The sequence below is a fragment of the Myotis myotis genome, unplaced genomic scaffold (genome assembly GCF_014108235.1).
Source record: "Myotis myotis isolate mMyoMyo1 unplaced genomic scaffold, mMyoMyo1.p scaffold_m19_p_2, whole genome shotgun sequence".
Taxonomy (NCBI): domain Eukaryota; kingdom Metazoa; phylum Chordata; class Mammalia; order Chiroptera; family Vespertilionidae; genus Myotis; species Myotis myotis.
The window spans coordinates 96,757,200-96,778,330 of record NW_023416324.1 but is presented as its reverse complement, the minus strand read 5'-3'; the positions used below and the strand labels follow the sequence as shown (position 1 = coordinate 96,778,330).

General features: G+C 44.7%; 1 protein-coding gene and 1 long non-coding RNA gene across 4 annotated transcripts in view; both read left to right on the top strand.

Annotated features, from left to right (window-relative positions):
* LOC118675089 overlaps positions 1 to 1,644 on the top strand; it is a 33,800-nt gene extending 32,156 nt beyond the window's left edge. The window contains exon 3 of the long non-coding RNA XR_004973813.1: positions 1,243 to 1,644. This is a non-coding gene — a long non-coding RNA (uncharacterized LOC118675089). The remainder of the gene's footprint in view (positions 1 to 1,242) is intronic.
* Positions 1,645 to 1,956: 312 nt separating this feature from the next.
* IRF4 (interferon regulatory factor 4) lies at positions 1,957 to 18,987 on the top strand. 3 transcript variants are annotated; one of them, XM_036351631.1, is made up of 9 exons: positions 1,957 to 2,110; positions 3,404 to 3,684; positions 5,011 to 5,197; positions 6,005 to 6,093; positions 6,971 to 7,112; positions 9,476 to 9,583; positions 12,035 to 12,388; positions 15,139 to 15,251; positions 17,352 to 18,987. In XM_036351631.1, exons 2-9 carry the CDS (start codon positions 3,466 to 3,468, stop codon positions 17,493 to 17,495), a joined length of 1,356 nt encoding a protein of 451 aa, XP_036207524.1. In that variant the 5' UTR covers positions 1,957 to 2,110; positions 3,404 to 3,465; the 3' UTR covers positions 17,496 to 18,987. The 3 variants fall into 3 exon arrangements, with proteins under 3 accessions (XP_036207524.1, XP_036207523.1, XP_036207525.1); XM_036351630.1 differs by having other exon boundaries at positions 6,968 to 7,112; XM_036351632.1 differs by lacking the exon at positions 9,476 to 9,583 and having other exon boundaries at positions 6,968 to 7,112.
* The last annotated feature ends 2,144 nt before the right edge of the window (positions 18,988 to 21,131 follow it).

Genomic DNA, 21,131 nt, shown 5'->3' with positions numbered 1-21,131 from the left:
CTTTGATTTTCTCAAGTGTATAGAGACGGGGTCAACTTTTACTGGTAAAAATGTTTGTCACTTTTGTTTTAATTATGAGTAGATAGAGAAGTCTTTGGTGAGCACGGGCAGTGAGTCCCTATTCGCTCCATCCAGGTCCCCAGTGATAAGGAGGACATCAGAAGCTTTAGTGATTGAAATATAATATTGTTTGTACTCACATCACCATTAAAAAAATCACCTATAGTAGGTCAATATGACAAAGAAGGAAACCAGAAGATGGCGTTGAAGATTAGCAATCACAAGAGGTAGACTGGTAAGGTCTCAGAAAGTTTTATACAGTGTCTGTTGTTTTGAACTTGTAAAAGTGGATGGATGGAAAAGTGCTGAAACTAACTAAACCCAAGCAGAGTGCACATGCATGAAAGTGTGAAAGCTCTAGTTTACCATTTTTGTTCTCAGCCATCTCCTTCTGTCTGTTGCTTGTGAGCACTTTGGGGTGGAAAAAAAACAGTTCACTGACTACAGTGTAAGGCAGCATGATGGCAGCCTTCTTCGCCTTGTTTACTAAAATATCCCAAGTTCCTGGAATAGTTCCTCACAAGTAGTAGGTGCTCAAAACATATTTGTTGAATGAATGAATCTGTGGCAGGATGAGAAGGAAGAGCATGTTATGACCAGAATTTCCTTTGAGCAAACCCTGTTGTTTATTACAGAGACTCTGATCATGGAAAATTTACTTGGGTGAATAAAATATGTCATCCTGTTAATTTCTGAGAAAGTTCATTAGTGTTAGGAAAAGTGTGCCTAATCTATGTCTGACTGCCTATTTTATTCTAGACTAGACTTAGTGTTTTCTTTGGGTAGGAGACATTGACCCATCTTAGGAGATTAAAAGAAAAACTGAGAAGTAAGTGAAATCAAAAGCTTTCAAAAGTTGCCAGTTGACCTGGGGTGATGGTGGTCTAAAATCATATAGAAACTGGTGATCTGACGGTTTACCTGAAATTGTTAAGTAAATAAACATGATCAGAGTATCAAAAATGCTGTGGTGAAAGTTTAGTGGACAGGTGTTCAGGCAATTAATTTTGATATTAAGAACATCTTGGAAAATTAAGTAAAATTATTCCTATTCTGGACATTTATACTCCACTACTAAGTTGCTTTCTACCAGGTTGAGGTTAAAACTATGTCATTTTTCAAATTTATTTATTTATTTGAGAGAGAGATTTGTTGTTCCACCTATTTATGCATTCATTGTAGATTCTTGTATGTGCCAGGATGGGGGATGGAACCTGCAACCTTAGGGATGACACTCGAACCAACTGAGCAAAGACCTGAAGTCCAGAAGCAAATAAACACTTGGATACTTCAAGATCCCTCTCTCAACTCTCATGCAGCCATAATTAAAACTTTGGGGGCTATGCATTGTCTATCATTTCAAACATGCAGACTGTATTTGAACCACAGTTTATAGCTCAGGGGATCTGGGCCGGTTCCCTTTTTTCTTTTTAATGAGTACGCCTGTCTCTAAACACCGCAGAGGGGCAGAGTTCTCAAATACAGTGCCAGGGCCAAGGATGCCCCCACCCACCCACAGTTCTTCATCGCGGACAATTCCTCCGTCTTTGGTTACTCTGCAAGTGAAGTCCCCTTCGCACCAAATTCCCGCTACTACACGCCCCCCCCCCCCCCCCCCCACTTCCCGCCCTAACCGCACTGCTGTTGTTTAGCTGTTATTAGTTATCAACTAGCCTCCTGCAGGTCCTGGAGTGAGGCGAGGTCCCATTTCGCGTCTTGCCCTTCGCAGGAAACCACCGCCAGTGAGGGTCCTCAAGGCGCGCGCTCCGACTTGGCCTGCGCGGCGCGGGGCGGGATCCGAGGGCGCTGGAGTCCCCAGCAGGGTCGCCGCCGTCCCTCGCTCGCGGGCTCCCGGATCCCTCCAAGCCCTGCTCTCGGCTCGCAGCGCCCCCTCCCCGCCCCGGCGGGAGCAGTCGGCCTCGCCCCGCCCAGGCTCCGCCCCCAGCGCGGCTTTTAAGCTCTTAAAGTTCCTCTTTCGCACCTCGGAGTCTTAGTTTCACCACTTGAACTTGGAACCCACTGCTGCCCTCGGCTCCGAATCCAGGGCAAGGTAAGACCTGGGGTCGGGCAGGAGCACTAATGTGAGGCTGGCGGGACAGAGAACCTGGAGGGAGAGGCCAGAGCTCCCGGGGACCGTCCCGAGGACAGCGCCGGGGACCCCAGCTTCTGAGCCGGGAGAAAGCACGCTCCCCTTGAGGGAGTCCGATGCCCACCCGTGTGTTCCGTGTGTTCCGGTTTTGTGCGGGCTCTGAGGAGGGACCCCGGCCACTGCCCGAGCATCTCTGCTGGCTCTCCCTGCTCCCGTGTCCCCACTATTCTGTGGGTCCGCCCAGCGCGGGCCGGGGCGAGGTGCTGGCACGCGCTGGACCAGATGGGAGAGACTCTCAGGGCCTCAGGGGCGGTCGAGACGGGGCCGTCGAAGGCACTCGCACAGGGCAGCAGGCTTTCCTGCGGGGGACAGCCCCATCCTTCTGAGGCTCGTTCTGCTCGTTTGTTCGTAAGGGACCCTAACTCACCGCGACCTCCGGCGCGTGTTTCCCTGGCTGGTGGTGAAGGAGGAGGAGCTCCAAATTTGGGCACCGGGGCCTGCGCTGGGTTGCCTCAACCCGGCCCTCCTCGGCCTCTCGCCCTCCCTTGCACCCTCCCCACCTCCACCTCCGCCAGCCTCCAGGGCCGGGCTGACACTTCCCGCGCGCCCAGGGTGTCTCCCGCTACTTGGCTGCGCTCCTCGCCAAGGGCCCATTTGATCCTTACTCTCCAGCGAGGGCTCAGGGGCATTTGGGACAAAGAGCATGGGCGCGGGAGAAGGAAGGCCAGGGGACGCTGCTTGGTGCTGAGCATCTGGGACGCCCGGCAGCAGGCTGGCCTTGGTGCGCCACCCAGGGAGTGTGAAACCGGGAATGGGCAGGAGTGGAAACTGACAGTGAGGGGGAATGGGCTGATACTAGCTTCGGGATGGGCAAAGAGGAGCGGGAACCGTCAGTGAGCGTGCCAACGGAGCGCCAAGAAGCGTGGCGGCTGGGTCTGGGAGTGTGAGCAAAGGCTGGAGTGTGTGTATGGGCTGTGGGGTGCGAAACAAGAATGGAGAGTCTAAGGTGGAGTAGGAAGACAGACTCCGCGGAGGGTGCGCTCGGGAGGAGGCAGGCTTGTGCTGGCCAAGGGGACCAGCCCCGGCAGCTGAGAAGGTGTCTTCTCTCTGGGACCTGTGATGACACCGACCTCATAGCGCGCATCTTGCTGCCCCGGAGCCCCTGGGCCTCGTGGTCACTGCCATGGTGGTTTGGGATCTGTGCTCTGAGCGCTGTGCCGCGGTGCTTCAGGGAGGCTCTCCTCTCACCTGCAGCGCGGAGAGTGCAGGAGGCAGATCCTGGGCGCAAGAGCAGGACCGTCGGCGCGCTGGGCTCAATGAACCTGGAGGGCGGTGGCAGCCGAGGCGGAGAGTTCGGCATGAGCTCTGTGAGCTGTGGCAACGGGAAACTCCGCCAGTGGCTGATCGACCAGATCGACAGCGGCAAGTACCCGGGGCTGGTGTGGGAGAACGAGGAGAAGAGCATCTTCCGCATCCCCTGGAAGCACGCGGGCAAGCAGGACTACAACCGCGAGGAGGACGCCGCCCTCTTCAAGGTTACACGCACGTGGGGAGCCCGCGGTCGGGATGGGGGGAGGGCCCCAGAGAGCCGACGGGTCCCGAGCCCGGGCTCCTCGGTGAGCCCAGCCCCTGCGGGGTGCGCCCTGGCCCGCGGTTCAAAGAGGGAAGGGTAACCCACCGGGACCCACGAGATGGGGTGGTCGCAGCAGGGCGGGCGGCCCGGGAGCAACAGGTGTGGATGGGCCGAAGCCTCGGGAGAAGAGAAGTTTCAACTTCTCTAGTGTTTTCACACACGGGAGGGCCGGTTTGATTCTGAGCGTGTGGCTTGAGCAGCAAGCACTCAGGGAGTCAGAAGGCTCCAGCGGCAGGGAAGTACCGGAGGCTCAGTCAGGGGACGCCTGCCTTCCCAGGACAGTAGCTGGAGTGTTCTTGGCTGAATTTTTGTGGGTTTCTCTGTTTCCATCGGAGACGCTTCTCTACTCCTGGGTCTTTCCTTGCCTCCTCTAATCAACTTGTGCTTCTCTCTGTCTCTCTGTCTTTGTGAGCGCCCGTGGGTGTGCTGGTCACTGCCCCCCCCCCCCCCCCGCCCCAACCCCCCAGGAACTGTTTACATGTTTCACTATGTTTTGGCTATTTGTCTCTCTCCGATTTTTTTTTTTCTTTGATTCAATCCCTCTCTGGCACCGACACTCTCTGGTTCCGTCTCTCTTTGGGCCCCTCCATCCCTATTTCTCCCTCTCTATTTCTCTGCCTGTTTGCCAGACTCCCTCTTTCCAAGTCTCAGTCTCTCTCTCTCTCTCTCTCTCTCTCTCTCTCTCTCTCTCTCTCTCTCTCTCTCTCTCCTCAATTGTTCTCTAGGTTTCTGTCTTTCTGTCTCTGCCTCTTCTCTCCCCACCCTCTTGGGTTCTCTCTTTCTCTTTCTCCTCCTCTAAATATTTCTCTTCTTCCAGGATCTTTGTTTTGGGCCCCTCTCTGGGTCTCCCTCTTGCTGCTATGTGCATGTGGGCCCCTGTCAGGATTGTTTTCTCCTGGAGCAGTTACCCAGTGAGCTTTGCCTTAGGGCCCAGCCCCACCACCTGTGGGCTGCACAGGTAAAGGGGACTTCCTCAGGGAATTTGCTCTCAGAATACCTCAAACTGGCTGACAGCTCACCACACAGCTCTGTCCCTAGTTCCAATCAAACCCACTTCGGAAACTGGGTGAGCAGGTCCTTTTCCAGGGATCCTCCACATCTTACCCACCTGTCACAAATACTTAGAGAATGTTCCCACCACTTGTCTTCAAATTCCTTTGGAATTGCAATTTCCATTCTTTTTAAAAAGACCTTGTATTTTAACTTTTCCCCTCTTCTTTCCCACCAGGCTTGGGCGCTATTTAAAGGAAAATTCCGAGAAGGCATTGACAAGCCAGACCCTCCCACGTGGAAGACACGTTTACGGTGTGCTTTGAACAAGAGCAATGACTTTGAGGAACTGGTTGAGAGGAGCCAGCTGGACATCTCAGACCCCTACAAAGTATACAGGATTGTTCCTGAGGGAGCCAAAAAAGGTGGGACTTCCTCGATCTGCATCACAGGATATTGGCAGTCTGACACTTGTAGCATCTTAAGTTCATTCTGAAGCTCACTTTTCTATTTTTGTTTTCAATAGCTTGCCGGCCATCTGCCCCATGGTCAAGCCCAGCAGGTTCATTGTCTGAGTTCTCTGGGTCACTAATTGCAAGTCCTGCGGTTTTAGTGCAGGATACTCTCTCACACTCCACGCCTACAACTGCGTGTGTGCATGTGTGTATTTTCCAGTTAGGTCTATTAAGTTATGGGCTAAATTTCCAAACAAGAAAATGGAGAACTTGTTCAAAGCTGTACTTATTAATTTTTCATGATTAACCTTTCACAGAAGGAAGCATTCATACATTCATATATTGCTACTATTTATATCAATAAAAATGTCAACTTTTAGGATACACTATGGTCAGCTGGGCTGCTTATTCAAATTCAGACTCCCTCTTTCCAACCTTCTGACAGTGTGTCAGAGTAGAGCCCAGGAGTCTGCATTGTAACACACCATACAGGTGACCTTTTTGCAGCACATTTTCCTGGTGGGGCCCTTTCTGTCACCAGTTGCCTTCACACACAGCAGGACCTTGTAGAAATCAGTTTAATGGAATGGTCAAACAATGGCCCAAGGGAATTGCTGGAAAATGTCTAATTTGTCAACAGTCTAATTAGTCAAATGTCTAATTTGTGCATTCTAGGAATTAAATCCTCAGATATCTTTTCTAAGATTTGATGTTTAGTTATGTCAGTTCCCTTTTTTTTTTTACGTTGTGCCATTTCCCCTTTGCAAAAACATACAGGAGCAAAGCAGCTCACCCTAGAGGACCCACAGATGACCATGAGCCACCCCTATACCATGCCGACTCCTTATACCTCACTCCCAGCGCAGGTACCGTGGAGGTGCAGGGCTCTGGAAGGGAAGGCTGGGGAGAACACACAGAAAAAACATCATAAGCTTGTTTCTGTTATCAGTCAAACAGCTAAACAAAATCCCTGGACATTGAATGAATGCCTCACTTTCTACAGTGAGCTCTCGGGGTTGGTTGGAAGGAGGGGAGGGCTGCATGTGTCTGCCTATTGGTGTAGACTTCCACTACCGATTCTGAAACCTTCTTGGAAACAGACCTATTGTGGAAGTTGATGGTTTTGGAAGTAGTACTTTATATCATGTGAAACCGCGGGGCAGCTGATCTCTTTAGACATTTCTGATGTGAATTACAGCTTTGTGGTCTTCACTTTGGTGGGGAAGAGAAGGCAAATTTCCTTACGGGACTTTTGGCACCAGGTTTAACCATATTATAGAGCTTTACATATGTCATTACTTAACATCACTGTCTCCATTATGCTTTCTTGATTCTTTATGGATAGTTTTCGCCTAGTGCAGTGATTCTCAACCTGTGGGTCGCGACCCCTTTGGTGGTCGAACCACCCTTTCACAGGGGTTGCCTAAGACCATCCTGCATATCAGATATTTACATTACGATTCATAACAGTAGCAACATTACAGTTATGAAGTAGCAACAAAAATAATTTTATGGTTGGGTCACAACATGAGGAACTGTATTTAAAGGGCCAGAAGGTTGAGAACCACTGACCTAGTGTGATGAGCCATTTACTCTAAGGTCTTTCAGATGATAAAACGATTTGGCTGCCCACCAAATAAAAGATTGCCTGAGGAGTTGGGGAGGATATGAACGAATCTGCTTCCCTTTCCAATGCCCACGAACTGTTCTTTGCTGATCTGATTGCTTTCATCTCTTTAGCAGGTCCATAACTACATGATGCCACCTCACGACCGAAGCTGGAGGGAGTACGTCCCTGACCAGCCCCACCCTGACATCCCTTATCAATGTCCTGTGACCTTTGGACCTCGAAGCCACCACTGGCAAGGCCCAGCTTGTGAAAATGGTGAGGACAATGCTGGGGCAGGTTGCTGTGGCTGCCACTGACCCAGCAGAGTGCACCTGGCGAACGGGCCCTGGTCTCTCCTGCTCTGTCCTTCTGGGTGGACCACAACTCTCTCCCCTTATCAGAACTGCTGGGGAAGACATCACACATTGAATGAGGGTGTTCCCTCTCCTGTGGGATGGTAAGGTCCTAGGAGGAAGGATGCCAAAGGTTATAGATGCCTGGCCTACTGTGTGCCAGGACCTATGCTTACAACTACCTTATGAGAGATCTTATTTAAACATCATGGAGATGATGTCAGATAGCTAAAAACTGCTCCATTTTTTATAGAGGCAAGCTCACAGAATGTACTCTATGAAAGTGAAGGGCTGGGATTCAGTTTCAGATGTCAAACTGATTAGCTATGTTTTTTAAATTACCTGTTCAAAAGGTTAATATTTTTTATCCTTGCCAAATAATCTTAGGCTTTACTTTTAACCCTCGGGGGGGGGGGGGGGGAGAGTAGATTTTAGCAGCCTTTCCTCCTGGATTGTCCCTTAATATTGACTGAAGGCCACAAAATTTTGCTAGTCTGTTTCTGTCTACACATCTGTAAAATGGGTTTATTCCAGCTCTGCGCAGGCCCTCTCTCCACAGGGGCACCAGGAGATTATTGAGCTAGTATATTTCACTTAAACAATGTTGTACCATTGTAGTTGCTCTTGGGATTAGAGGTGATAATAAGGGAATAAAGAAATAAGTAACATAACAGTCTCCACAGGGTGTGTAGTGCTGGTTTTGGATCCCAAAAGACTTTGCTCATTCTAGATGAGCTGTAATTCCATGCCCGTAAGGTCCCCAGACATCAAGATGAGCTCTCTCAGCAGAAGCACTAGTTAAGTGAAGAGAAAATTTCATGTGATGTATTCAATACAGCAAACACAAACTTTTAGAACTTTAAAAAAATTATTGGTTGATTTGAGAGATAGAGGAAGTGGGGGAGACAAAGAGAGAGTGAGAGAGAGAAACATTGATTTTGTTGATCTATTTACATATGCATTCATTGCCTGATTCTTGTATGTGCTCTGACCAGAAATGGAACCCACAACCTTGGTGTATTGGGATGACACTCTAACCAACTGAGCTATCTGGCCAGGACCAGGCTTTTAGAATTTTGAGTTAGCTATTTAAATAGAAATCTTGAAATGGATCAGCACACAGATTCTTTTGTATGTTCTGGAACTACTTGGTCAGTCCCTGTTTTTCTAGTCTGTTCAGACCTCTAGGCGAATGGCATTGAAGAAGTTTAAGATCTGTATTGAGTAGCATATTTACAGAAGAACTCAGAATTCCGTTTTATTAGCTTTCAAGAATGACTTCGGCAAGGGTTGGTTTTCTAGATCACAGTGGAAGATTAGCTAACATTAAACGGTCTCTGGAATTCAGACCTATGTCCAGTGTATCAGGCTCTGTTGAATTAATAACTTCAGTAAGGAGACAATGCCCAGAGCTACGCAGAAAGGCAGGTAGGCAAGCATAGCTTGAAGCATTCATTGACATTAAATAAAGTGCAGCTTCTAACTGGGCTCTTTGACGTGAGAACTTGTGTAGACCTGAGCTCACAGTTCTGCTGTGAACGTGCTGTGTGAACAGGGCTAAATCAGTTCATCTCTCTGAGTCTCAGTTTCCCTGTTTATCAGTTATGGAGGGATGTGGTCAAAGGGTACAAACTCCCAATTATAAGATGAGTAAGTTCTGGGGATCTAATGTATAGCGTGGTGACTATTTAGCAATGCTGTATGATACTGAAAGTTGCTAAAAGAGCAGATCTTAAGTGTTCTCACCACACACACACACACACACACACACACACACAATGATAATTATGTGTGGTGATGAAGGTGATAACTAACAGAAAGAAAGAAAGGAAGAAGGAAAGAAGGAATGAAGAAAAAGGGAAGGGAAGGGAAGGAAGGGAAGGGAAGGAAGGGAAGGGAAGGAAGGGAAGGGAAGGGAAGGGAAGGAAGGAAGGAAAGGAAAGGAAGGAAAGGAAAGGAAAGGAAAGGAAAGGAAAGGAAAGGAAAGGAAAGGAAAGGAAAGGAAAGGAAAGGAAAGGAAAGGAAAGGGACAGAAGAAAATTACTGCAGGAGAGTTCCGAGTTTCCTTCCAAAGCTGTGAAAGGCTCCTTCCTCCTTCACTTTAGTTTTTCCCATTGGACTTGAGCTTGTCTTGGCCTTTTGGGAGAGCCAGAGGTCAGCTCCAAAGGTCCCTGAAGCCCTTCCCTCCCAGGATTGGTGCACCCCCACCAGGGGCTAATAGTCACACCTCAGGAGAGGAGGCCTCCCTGTTTGTGTACAAACTCTGACTTTTATTTACAAATACAGGTTGCCAGGTGACAGGAACCTTTTATGCTTGTGCCCCGCCTGAGTCCCAGGCCCCTGGAATCCCCATTGAGCCAAGCATAAGGTCTGCCGAAGCCTTGGCCCTCTCAGGTGAGTGTGGCTGACGGTCTGGAGGCACCCAAGGGAAGTTGGTGCCTACGGTGCTCACCTCACTTTTGGGTAGATTTGATGGGGAGGTTGGTGAGCACAGCCCATGGGCCCTCGTTTTCCTCCAGCTGGTGCCCGTATGTGTGTGGACACTCCTGACTCCCCACCTTGTGGGTGAGGAACATTAGAAAAGTTAGCACCAAAAAGCCAGTGTAGGATTCTGATGCAATTCTACACGCTGGATGAGTCATTTTATGTTCTTCATTGGCATCTATCTGAATTTCCTAGAATATGCAAACACCCTGGTTTCATTTACCTGGCCCCTCTTCAGCTAACAGCCTCACAATGTAGTATACCTTCTTAGAAAAAAGCATCAGGGCTTCTCATCTTGAAAAGCTGATCATCCTTCCAGGTTTAGCCACAAACAGTGTTCTCATCAGCTTCCCGGGGATGCTAGTTCTGGCTGCTTGCCTTCATCACAGTTGCATGCATATTGAGGCCTTCCTCTGAACTGAGATATGTTTTGCAGAAAATATGGCTTAGATTTGATTTTCAAGGTTTCATTTCTAAAAGAGTCCTGGCACCTTGGAGATGCCACCTGTTTAAGGGGGGGACCTCAAAGTGTACTAACTATGTGGTGTGTGCATATTTATTTTTTAGGTAATGTGTTGCATTGTTTTAAAATGAGATTTGTTTTTACATTAAAAAATGTAAAGCTTAAGTTTCCAGGTTCTCCTCTGCTCCCCCTCGAGCTTTAAAAATCAGTGACAGAATCAGTTAAATTCTCAAGGTTTCAGGGAAACGAGTTATGGGCACCTTTCTCTCTGCAAGGGTAGCTGGAGTTTTTGTGATTTCACCCTTTTTGGTTCCAAAGTTCTGAATGAGGCTGCTGCCTTCTTCCTAGGTGTTCCTGAATGATGGAGGAAGGAGATTTTCCAAGTAGAAGGGCTTGTGTTTGTTTTTAGAAACTTTGAAATGCTTTCTTAAGCGCCTACAACTTGTGTAGGTGCCTGAAGAGTAGGAAATAACAGCTATTTGTATCACTGTGACCTTGTGATTTTTGATGACATATAATGAAATGAAACCTACCCTGCAAGTCACCTCTAATGGCCAACGCCCACTCTCCTCAGGGTATGCTCTCCCAGCTCACTCTCCGCCAACGTTTACAACAGCAGAAATTGAAGTGGAGAATTGAGACATTACGTGGGTTAAGTCTCAAAACCTGACACTGAGGAATAGGAGGGTTTTGTGGGTTTCTGTTTTTGGAATGCATAAGACAGATTTATTACTTGAATGCATTTATTAGACAACTGCAATTATCATTCCTTTTAAACCCATACATTTGCACAAGGGTAGCTGATGCCTATCCACAAAGTCCTTGTGCTTCATTAAGGGGCCCTTTGCCATCCTAGGTTGGTCCTTTCAGTCTGTGGGTCATAAGTCAAAGAAAGTTCTGGAATCAGCAAAATTTTATAACTGAGTTCATCTTGTTTAATGTTTTAGAAAGCACCATTTTAGAATTATTTTCAAACTTAAATATGTAGCCTAATGGGATTTCAGCAGACTTTACTCTGAGAACATTTGTCTTATTGAGCCCTTTCTTTCCACATCAATTAATTGTTTTACGAGTAGTACATATGCTGTGAAAAAAACTAATTTAAAAATCAGAAAAGCAAAAATGAAAAATAAACATAACATTCTCAGTACCCAGAGATCAACATTGTTAACTTAGTGTTTAGCCTTCCTGAAACTTCAGAGTGTGTGTGTGTGTGTGTGTGTGTGTGTGTGTGTGTGTGTTAACCTAATGGCATCATATTGATATTTTAGGGTAGTTTCAGATGGGTGGATATATTTGCCCTCTCCCCCCACCGCCCCAAAATGTCATTATACTCTCTTTGCCAGTAGAAATTAAACTTGGATTTTATTTTCTCCAAAATCAAAACTGATTGTTATGCCTAAAGATTAATTTTTGTTCAGTGGTACATGACTTAGTGTTTTAGACATCACCATTACCTCATCAGAGAGAGAGAGAGAGAGAGAGAGAGAGAGAGAGAGAGAGAGAGAGAGAGAGAGAAAGAGAGAGAGAGAGGAAGCTCTTTACTGTGGTGCTCTCTAAAAATAGTCAAACCTACTTTTTTGAAAATTAATGAAAGTTATGCTCCCTCAATCCCCAAAAAATCCCCCCTCACATAAATGGGGGAAATGCAGAGTTAGACAACATCCAATTGACTTGTGGGCCTTTTCTATCATCTCACTGTCTGTGAATCTCCAGGAGTGAGAGAAAGGCACGCAGATCTCAGACTTCCTAGACACTGGAACTTTTTACTTTCTATGGAGTATCTTGGGCAGCAGTGTCCCACCAAATACTGTACTTTGGATGGTAGTTTGGCATCATGAGGGGTGTGCACTGCTCTTGGTCCCTTAGCACTGACCCCAAATGCTCTGTGTTTGCAGACTGCCGACTCCACATCTGCTTGTATTACCGGGAAGTCCTGGTTAAAGAGTTGACCACGGCCAGCCCCGAAGGTTGTCGGATCTCCCACGGGCACACCTATGATGCCAGTAACCTGGACCAAGTCCTCTTCCCCTACCCAGAGGACAATGGTCAGAGGAAAAACATCGAGAAACTGCTGAGTCACTTGGAAAGGGGTGTGGTCCTCTGGATGGCCCCTGATGGGCTCTATGCCAAAAGACTGTGCCAGAGCAGGATCTACTGGGATGGGCCCTTGGCATTGTGCAGTGACCGGCCCAACAAGCTGGAGAGAGATCAGACCTGCAAGCTGTTTGACACACAGCAGTTCTTATCAGGTAATGCACCTCATTATCGGTTAGAATGCAGCGCCTCAGCCCCATGAGCCTACAGAGGGAGAATAAGGTGGTGCTGGCCTGTCTGCTGCAGTGGTCAAAAACAGCAGGCCACTCGCCCAGACAGAGGTCTCCTTCTGTTAATCCTGATCCCAGAAGAGGTTTCTTGTTTAGTTCACATCTCACCTCTCCTTTTACCACCAGCTCCTTTCCATCAGCAGAAGGGTATGAAGAGGAGGGTGATTGCTCAGGGGGATGTGGTTCAGGCTCATGGTTTGAAATTCTGGAATTCAACAGTAGTCACCTAGTAACAAGGTTCTTGGTTTATTGGCAGTATGATCTGAGCAGGCACATCTGTGGATATTTCAGCTCTTTGAAAGTTCGTAGGAAAAATGTAACTGTGAGAAGTATATTGGTGACATTCTTGGTTATGAGATGTGCAGATGGGACCAAGGATAGTGTGTTGAACTGATTTTGAAGGGAAATTATAAGAAGGCTTTGAGCTTCTTCTATATATGTATGTCTCAAATCATATTTTCCAGAACCAGGAAGTTTTGTTTTCCTAGTTTTGATTTCATGACAATTAAGTTAGCTCTGGGCTGGCTTTTGTGAAACTGCTGGCCAAGTTATTACCAAAGTTTCAACTGAAGTGTTCATGTGGCCATCTATATGGACGCTGCCTCTTTGGGAGGGTGAAAGCTATTGTAACTTGCACTAATTACCAATTCTTTCTCTACCTTGCCCTAACCAATTTTTTTTAAAAGTGCCTCCTTTTGGAAACACCTGTGTCTTCGGGTTTTCTTGTGCCCCTCCTTTCCCTGAACGTTCCTCTTAAGTCAGTCCATTTGCAATAAAAACGTTCTGGCACATTAACCGTTGCTCAACTTTTTAGGTTTAACTTGCCCAAATTCGCTTAGGCTCATTCAAATTCTCTTTTGGTGCTGAAACAAGTATTTCCCTAGATGACTAACCCTGCCACAGAGGTGTGACAGGAAGAGGGAGCACTGTGTTAGGTTCCCTAAGGCAGCACCTTGGGTGACAAACCACCTGCGTCTGAACAACCCTTCCTAACCGAGCTGCAGAACTGTGAGGATTCTCTCTGTCCAGAGCCCAGCATGGTGATCATGGTGGAGTCCTGAGAGTAGGGTCTGAATGCACCCACTGGGTTTGGATCTCCTCCAAGACTGTGGGTCCTGGTCTCTTTGGATCCAAAAGCTACCATAGGGCTAGGCTTTCATTAAGGCACCCAGGGAAATGGCTCTTGTCTGAGTTTCTCTCACGAGGCACCTTGTAGGAAGGTAGAGGCCTCTCATTCTAACGAGGCAGTAAGTTCCTCTTTGAGTCACAGTGAACTGAGAGGTGGATGCAGGCAACAAGTGGCAGGTATGACGTTCCAGCTGTCTGCATCCTCGGCTGCAAATTCACTTGCCTAGAATTTAGTGTTTATCTGTGAGCAAGGATTAACCTGTTTTGTTTTGTTTTTCCCTTTTTCCAGAGCTGTGCTTTCTGTCCACAGCAAGCTCTTATCTGGAAGTGTTCACTGAGGTGCAGGGAGGAGCCTATAGTCACAAGCCAAGTAGACCAGCTTCTGCACAATCACAGGGCACCTTCAGGCCAAGGAGGCAGGACTATACCAATGTGCCATCCTAATGAGCTTGTGGAGGCGTAATCTTAGGCCTCTGTGGTGTAAATGCCTTTTATACATCCTAAGTTGGTGAGGTTTCATTTGAATTCTGGAAGAAAAAAACAAGCAGGAAGTCAGTCCAGTGAGTTAGCTAGAATCTGCTCTTCCGTTGAAGAGAGCAGTGGAAATCTTTGCTATCTACCCATTCAGGATTTGCAGGCTGCCAGGGACAGCCCCAGAGGCACTGCCAGGGTGTGGATCTGATAAAGATGCAAAGGTGCTGTTCTACAGAAGTCACGGCAGAGACTGTCAGCGCCCTTCTTTGACAGAAGTGACATTTGAGTCTAGTGGAAAGAACAGGAGCAACTAGAGGCATGCGAGTTACCTTGAATGTGGGTGACATGCTCAACGCCAGAGGCTGAACACATCTTTCCAACAGTGTTCTGTTCTCCATTTTGCATCCTTAGGGTAGGGGGAAGCCCCTAGTCTTCATGGCTACCCTTCCCATCTCAGACCATCGTCTGTCCCAGAAAGCAGGCAAAAAATCTTCTGTAGTCACACAGTTTGGGCCTTGTGCCACGTGGGATGCCACTGCCCAGAACTGGGCTCAGTCTCCAGGATGGTGACAGACCTTGTCTGTGGTACCCAAGTCACACAGAGTCCTGGGTGACAGACAATGGATTGTATCAGCAGCTTTGAGAGGAGGTTTTTAAGTAATCCTGAAAGTAGTCAGAAAATTCTGATTGTTTTAAAAGAAAACTTATTCTTTGTATAAATTATTCTTTTGGCTCCACATGGCTATATTTCTCTTCCTTTTTCTTCTCCTTCACTCCTTTCTGCTACCTTTTGCATCCTCATGGGTTCAGTACTACAAAGCAAGGTTCTTAACCTCCAAGCCTTATTCCCATGAAGAATCAAGTGAGACCTGCACCCTCTCAGGAAAGCACAAATAGAAACAGGTACATGCAATTTTGCATCTGGGCTAAAAGCCCCTCTTAGAGAAGTGAAGAGTACTCATTCCTGTTTTAGTCTTAAGAATCAACATGGAGCTTTTGCTGCCTGTTTTAACCTGGTGTGCTCAATGATGAGGGTTTCTGAGCATTCTTTTTTTCTTATGGGGTTTCTTCAGAACTGCAAGCATTTGCTCACCATGGCCGTCCGCTGCCAAGATTCCAGGTAACTCTGTGCTTTGGGGAAGAGTTTCCGGATCCCCAAAGACAAAGGAAACTCATTACTGCTCACGTGAGTATTTAGTCACATTTAAATGATTGTTTCCCTACTTTTCACCAAAGACAGGGGTCTATTTAGAGAAGTCTCAAATGAAAAGTAAACAGGGAGGGAGGGCTGTAACTCAGTGAATGTGCAGGAGAGCAGCCTCGAGACTGCGTCCTGTTTCCAGTCTTGGAATTCCACTCCTCAAAAAGGAAGCTAACTTCCAACCAGTTCATTTGTCTCCTCTTTTTTATTTTTCAAGGAAATTGTCATAGTTCCATTTTATAAGGATTTAAAAGGATTGATGCTAAAAGTTGTCCTTTAAAATTCTTCAGTTTAATATTGCAATCAAAATGCTGTCTGATATTTATTTGATGGAGTTTTCCCCAAATATGTATTTTGTAGCTCCTTCAAATATTTCCCAAATCCTTTTATTTCTGGATTTTTGTTTTTTAAAAATTATAATTATTGGAAACAAGAGCCAAATGATATTTGGAGGAATACAGGGAGATCAGACCATTGCAATATCCTGAGGCGGAATTTAAGATGGGTTCAACTGTGGCAAGTAAACACCTGTTTCATAAAAAACAAAGAAAAAGAGGTTTATATTGATAACATTTAGCATTAATTTGCCACAGAAAAGAGTTTTGAATACCTAGGACTTTTGAATTTGAAAATTTTGCATTGCATCTCTATATACCTTCAAGAGTTATTAATGGGCCCAAATAATAAACAGCGAAGGTAAAAAATGATACCAAATAATATAAAAATTCAGGTCATATTTTAGTTCTGATAATGTTTCTCATTAAAAACTGAAATAAAACACTCTCCTAATCTTAAACATGCAGTCCCCCTTCTTGATTGTTAAATGAAAATCAAAACAACCAATAAACAAAATATAATCCTATGGACTTCAGATGTTTCTCAAGAATCCTCACCAATGATTGATATAATTACTGATATAATCTTGTAAACAACTGGAATTGTTAAATGACGAGCTAAACTGGGATTGATAAATAACATTTAAGAAGTTGGTGACGAACTCCCACATCAACCTGACTCTAAGGGTTTTGGATGCACTAGCTTTCCTATAATTAGGCAAGGAAGGGCTCTCCATGCGAAGACCCCTGAAGTCACCTTGTACCCCGTGGTGCCACCAAGGACTGAGCGGTGTTGGTGGGGGGGGGGGGCGTGCCCAGGAGATCCTATTCCTTTTATTATGGATTTAATTTATTTTTGGTTCTTCATATGAGTATGCTTAATTTCTGTATATCAAATAACATAAAGGCTCAATTTAATAGCACCATTGACTAAAAGCACTTGGTGTTTTTAGATGCTGTAAATTTAGGAAAAGCTGAAAATTAAATTTTAATATTGATTGCAATCACACTAATAGACAAATTAGATTAATTTGGGAACAAGTAAATGTTCCCACAATAGCAATTTTGTTGATGATGTTGCTTCTTTTTCTTTTCTCTTTAGTTAAGAAACACAGATGGTCTAGGTCAGTGGTCGGCAAACTGCAGCTCGCGAGCCACATGCGGTTCTTTGGTCCCTTGAGTGTGGCTCTTCCACAAAATACCACGTGCAGGCGCGCATGTGCAGTGCGATTGAAACATCGTGACCCATACGCAGAAGTCTGTATTTTGTGGAAGAGCCACACTTAAGGGGCCAAAGAGCCGCATATGGCTCAAGAGCCGCAGTTTGCCAACCACTGGTCTAGGTCATCCTGGAATTGTAAGACTGTTCAGGATGATCCCCTTCATCCTTGTCATAGTGGCCTAAATTCACTAAATATGACCTCAAATTTCCTTTTAATTTGGTCATTTTACCTGATTTGTTGCAGTCTCAGTTAAATGTAAATTTCTAATGACAGGTTATTTAAAAGTATCATCTTTACCTTCAATTGAAACCCATAATTAAGTAGATTCTGTTTGGAGCTTGATGTATGAAAGATGAACAAAAATTGGTTCTTCAGAAGGCCCCAAGTACAAAATTTTTTATGTTATAACACCTAATTTAGACTTAACTTTATTACACTCTTACATATATTGAGTTATTTAATGGTGAGCCAATTACAGGATGTTAAAAAGAATATCTTAGTAATGTCTTCTTCAAACCTTTTTAAAGGTTGAACCTCTACTGGCCAGACAGCTCTATTATTTCGCTCAGCAAAACAGTGGACACTTCCTAAGGGGCTATGATTTACCTGAACACATGAGCAGTCCAGAGGATTATCACAGATCCATTCGCCACTCCTCCATTCAAGAATGAGAAACGTCCAGTGATTCTGCTTCATTATAAATATCTGACTTTGACCGCACAGCTGATTGAACCCCCCTCGTTTTGTTTTGTTTTTGTTTTTTGACGACACTTGAGAAGAATCTCAGCAGGAATATGTGTAGAAAATCAGCTCCATCTGATTGACAGACAAGCTTATTCCAAAATAACGGATGGTGGTCTTGAGGGTCTCCCGTAGATTGCCAACATTGGTGATAACTGTGAAATTAACCAAAGGGTGTGTTTACATTCACTGAAATGCTATATTTTATTTGATGGGGATTATTTCTTGAAGACTGAGAAAACCTGTGTTTCAGTGTTGACCACTAATAGAGTGATGAAAGCACTTAAGTGTTGTATTATTTCTCAGGGAAGTAAAATCTAAATTTGAGGCTACTCTGCTCACAAAAGAAAAATTAATACATGTAGGAGATATTCCTGCTGTATAGAATATGCTTGCTTATAGAAAGAAAGGAGTCTTTGACTGAGGTTGGGCCACAGTGCCTCCAGCTTTTGGTTGGCCCATCTCCCCAGTTGGCCTGGGTCTCACCCCTGCCATTCTTTCTGCCCTGTTTGCTTCCCTCTCAGGTGCCCCTGGAAGCCAGTTGGTAGACTCGGTTACTAACTTCTTGAGCCAAAAAGCATTAGGACTACCCTGAGTAGTACTTTTTTTTATCCTTATAAAACTGCTACATAACATTATATATGTTTTAGGTGTACAGCATTGTAATTTGACATCTGTATGCACTACAAAGTGAGTGATCACCCCGAAAATTTAGTTATCATGTTTCACCACACAATTGAAACCCTTCATCCAACTCAAGCCCCCTCAACACCTTTCCTCTCTGGTAACCACCAATCTGTTCTCTGAATCTGTGAGTTTGTTTTTGTTTGGTTTTGTTTATTTGGTTGTTTTTGTTTTTAGATTCCACATATGAATGAAACGATATGGTATTTGTTAATCCCCCTCTGACTTATTTCACTTAGCATAATACCCTCAAGGTCCATTCATGTTATAGTGCATGGCAAAATTTTAGCTTTTATCTTTTTATGGCTAAACAATATACCACATCTTCTTTTTCCATTTGTCCACTGATGGATACTTAGGCTGTTTCCATTTCTTGGCTGTTGTAAATGCTGCAGTGAACATAGGGACCACGTGTTTTTCAAATTAGTGTTTTTTGTATTTTTCAGATAAATACCCAGAAGTGGAATTGCTGGGTTATATGGTAGTTCTATTCTTAATTTTTTGAGGAATCTCCATAGTACTTTCCATAGTGGCAGCACCAACTTACATTCCCACCAAAAGTGTACAAGGCTTCCCTTTTCTCTAAATTCTCTGCGGCATTTTTTATGGTCTTCTTGATAATAGCCATTCTAACAGAAGTGAGGTGATATCTCATTGTGATTTTGTTTTGTATTTCCCTAATAATTAACGATGAACATCTTTTCATGTGCCTGTTGGTCATCTGTATGCCTCCTTTGGAAAAAATGTCTATTCAGATTATCTGCCCATTTTTAAAATCTGGTTGCTTGTTTTTATGTTTTTGTAGTGTATGAGTTCTTTATATATTTTGGCTATTAACCCCTTGTCAGATATATGATTTGCAAACATCTTCTCCCATTTAGTAAGTTGCCTTTTCGTTTTAATGGTGGTTTCCTTTCACTGTGCAGAAGCTTTGTAGTTAGATGTAATCAATTTGTTTATTTTTCCTTTTGTTTCCCTTGCCTTTAGATTCAGATCCACTTGGGTACTACATTTTTATCTGTCCTACAATCTAGTAGTGATTGATTATGATTCTTTTGTCCTTAGTCGTATTCTGTAGAAATTATTGCTTAAATTGTTTTTTCCTAAAGAAGAAAAAAAATCCACAATCCAAGTACGAAAGCTATATTTTGGAAACTCAGTGACATTTCCCCTCTTATCCTCTTTGTTTTGTTTGGCTATCAGCGAGTTATCCATGACAACACTAAGAGAAGGAGCCAGTGCTTTTTGATTTGGTGAACTCTGTTAGGAAAGATGATGACGGAATTTCACGGGTTGCATAACTGCAGACTCAGTGGGCTGTTTTTGCTTATTTTGTATATTATATGCTTCCTCATGCCAATAATGGTTTGACATGTTCATCATTAATTATTAGGGAAATACAAAACTGGGCTTTTCCAAAATACATCTTTTTATAGAATCACTAAGATATCCACTTGCTTACATAAGCCTGACTACTTGTTTGTTTTTGAAAAAGTACAGATATTTAAACATCCAATATTTTGATCAAACTATAAAACAATTGCTGTTACTTTCAGGCTCAACAAAAGAGTTGGTAGTTTTCAAATACATGCCACTCTTACTCTAATCTATACTTTTTTTCATTCAACAAACAATGCACCTACTTTGCGCACCCACTGTGTGCTCCTTTAATGCAGCCATACAGGTTTACCTCATTCCCTGCAAAAGCTCTGCTTGTAGACTCCACTGCAACACAGTTAGTAAGCCCCAGGTATTTTGCAAGCCAGTCCTGATGAATACCTGTGGGCAGCAGATTGCGTTTCTCGTGAACTGCGGTGATTTATACATCTTATAGATGCTAAGTGTTTGGGGTATATTATCCTCTGCGGTAAATGAAGATTTTACAAACACCACTGTGACCCAGGCCTGAGTGGGGCCCTCCTCCCCGTGAGCAGTGAACCCCACACTTTGAGAGGCTCTGTGGGATCTGCCCGGGGGCTGTAGCTTCTTAATTTTCCAAGTAGATCCTTAGTTTCAATCACTTGTGAGAATTATTTTCTTCTTCTTTTTCTCTCCTTTAAAAAATACTCATCTGCTTTAACACAGGAGTTACGTTTTCTGGAAAATGCTGTTGGTTTAGGCCATTTCTCTCCTCTCCCATTAATAAACTCAACTACACTGAGTATATTTTCAAGGGATCCAGAGTATGGCTAGTGAATGAACCAGTTACAAAATATTCAGGGTGAAGACTCCTAACAGCTGGCTGAGGACTTTGGAAAGGAATGCCTCCTTCCCTGACTTGATAAAATGGGATTAGCAAACCAGAACAAACTAGTTTGTTGTCAATGAAAGATGCTGTAAAAGAGTTTAGGCACTTGGACTGCATCCCTGGCTAGTGTTGCGCAGTGATTAGAGCATTGGTCTGTATACCTAAGGATCTCAGGTTTGATTCCTGATCAAGGGCACTTACCTGGGTTGCAGGTACATCCCTGGCCTGGTCAGGACATGTATAGGAGGAAACCAATCAATGTTCCTCTCTCACATAGATGTTTCTCTCCCCCCTCTCTTTCTTTCTCTTTCCCCCACTCCTCCTCCCTTCCACTCTCTAAAAATTAATGGAAAAATATCCTCAGGTGAGGATTAACAAAACAACAACAACAAAATTTTAGCTTGCAGCAAAAAATATTTGTTTCACAGGTGTATTTTCTTGGCCTACTTCTTGTTCTTAGAATTTAGTTAAACTGTAGGCAGTAGTTGATGTTTTCTGGAAAGCTTTAGAGAACAGGGTGACCAACTCATTTCAAATGAAAAACTTGAGTCTGAGACAAAACAGGACAGTTAGTCACCCTCTGGAGAACCCAGCAAGACCATTGTGTTTGAGCCAGGAAGAGACTGCTCCACTG

Coding starts and splice junctions, on each gene's coding strand:
- IRF4 (XM_036351630.1), top strand. CDS start 3,466: ATGAACCTGGAGGGCGGTGGCAGCCGAGGCGGAGAGTTCGGCATGAGC. Junction 5,198..6,004: donor TCCTGAGGGAGCCAAAAAAG/GTGGGACTTCCT, acceptor AAAAACATACAG/GAGCAAAGCAGCTCACCCTA. Junction 6,094..6,967: donor ATACCTCACTCCCAGCGCAG/GTACCGTGGAGG, acceptor TCATCTCTTTAG/CAGGTCCATAACTACATGAT.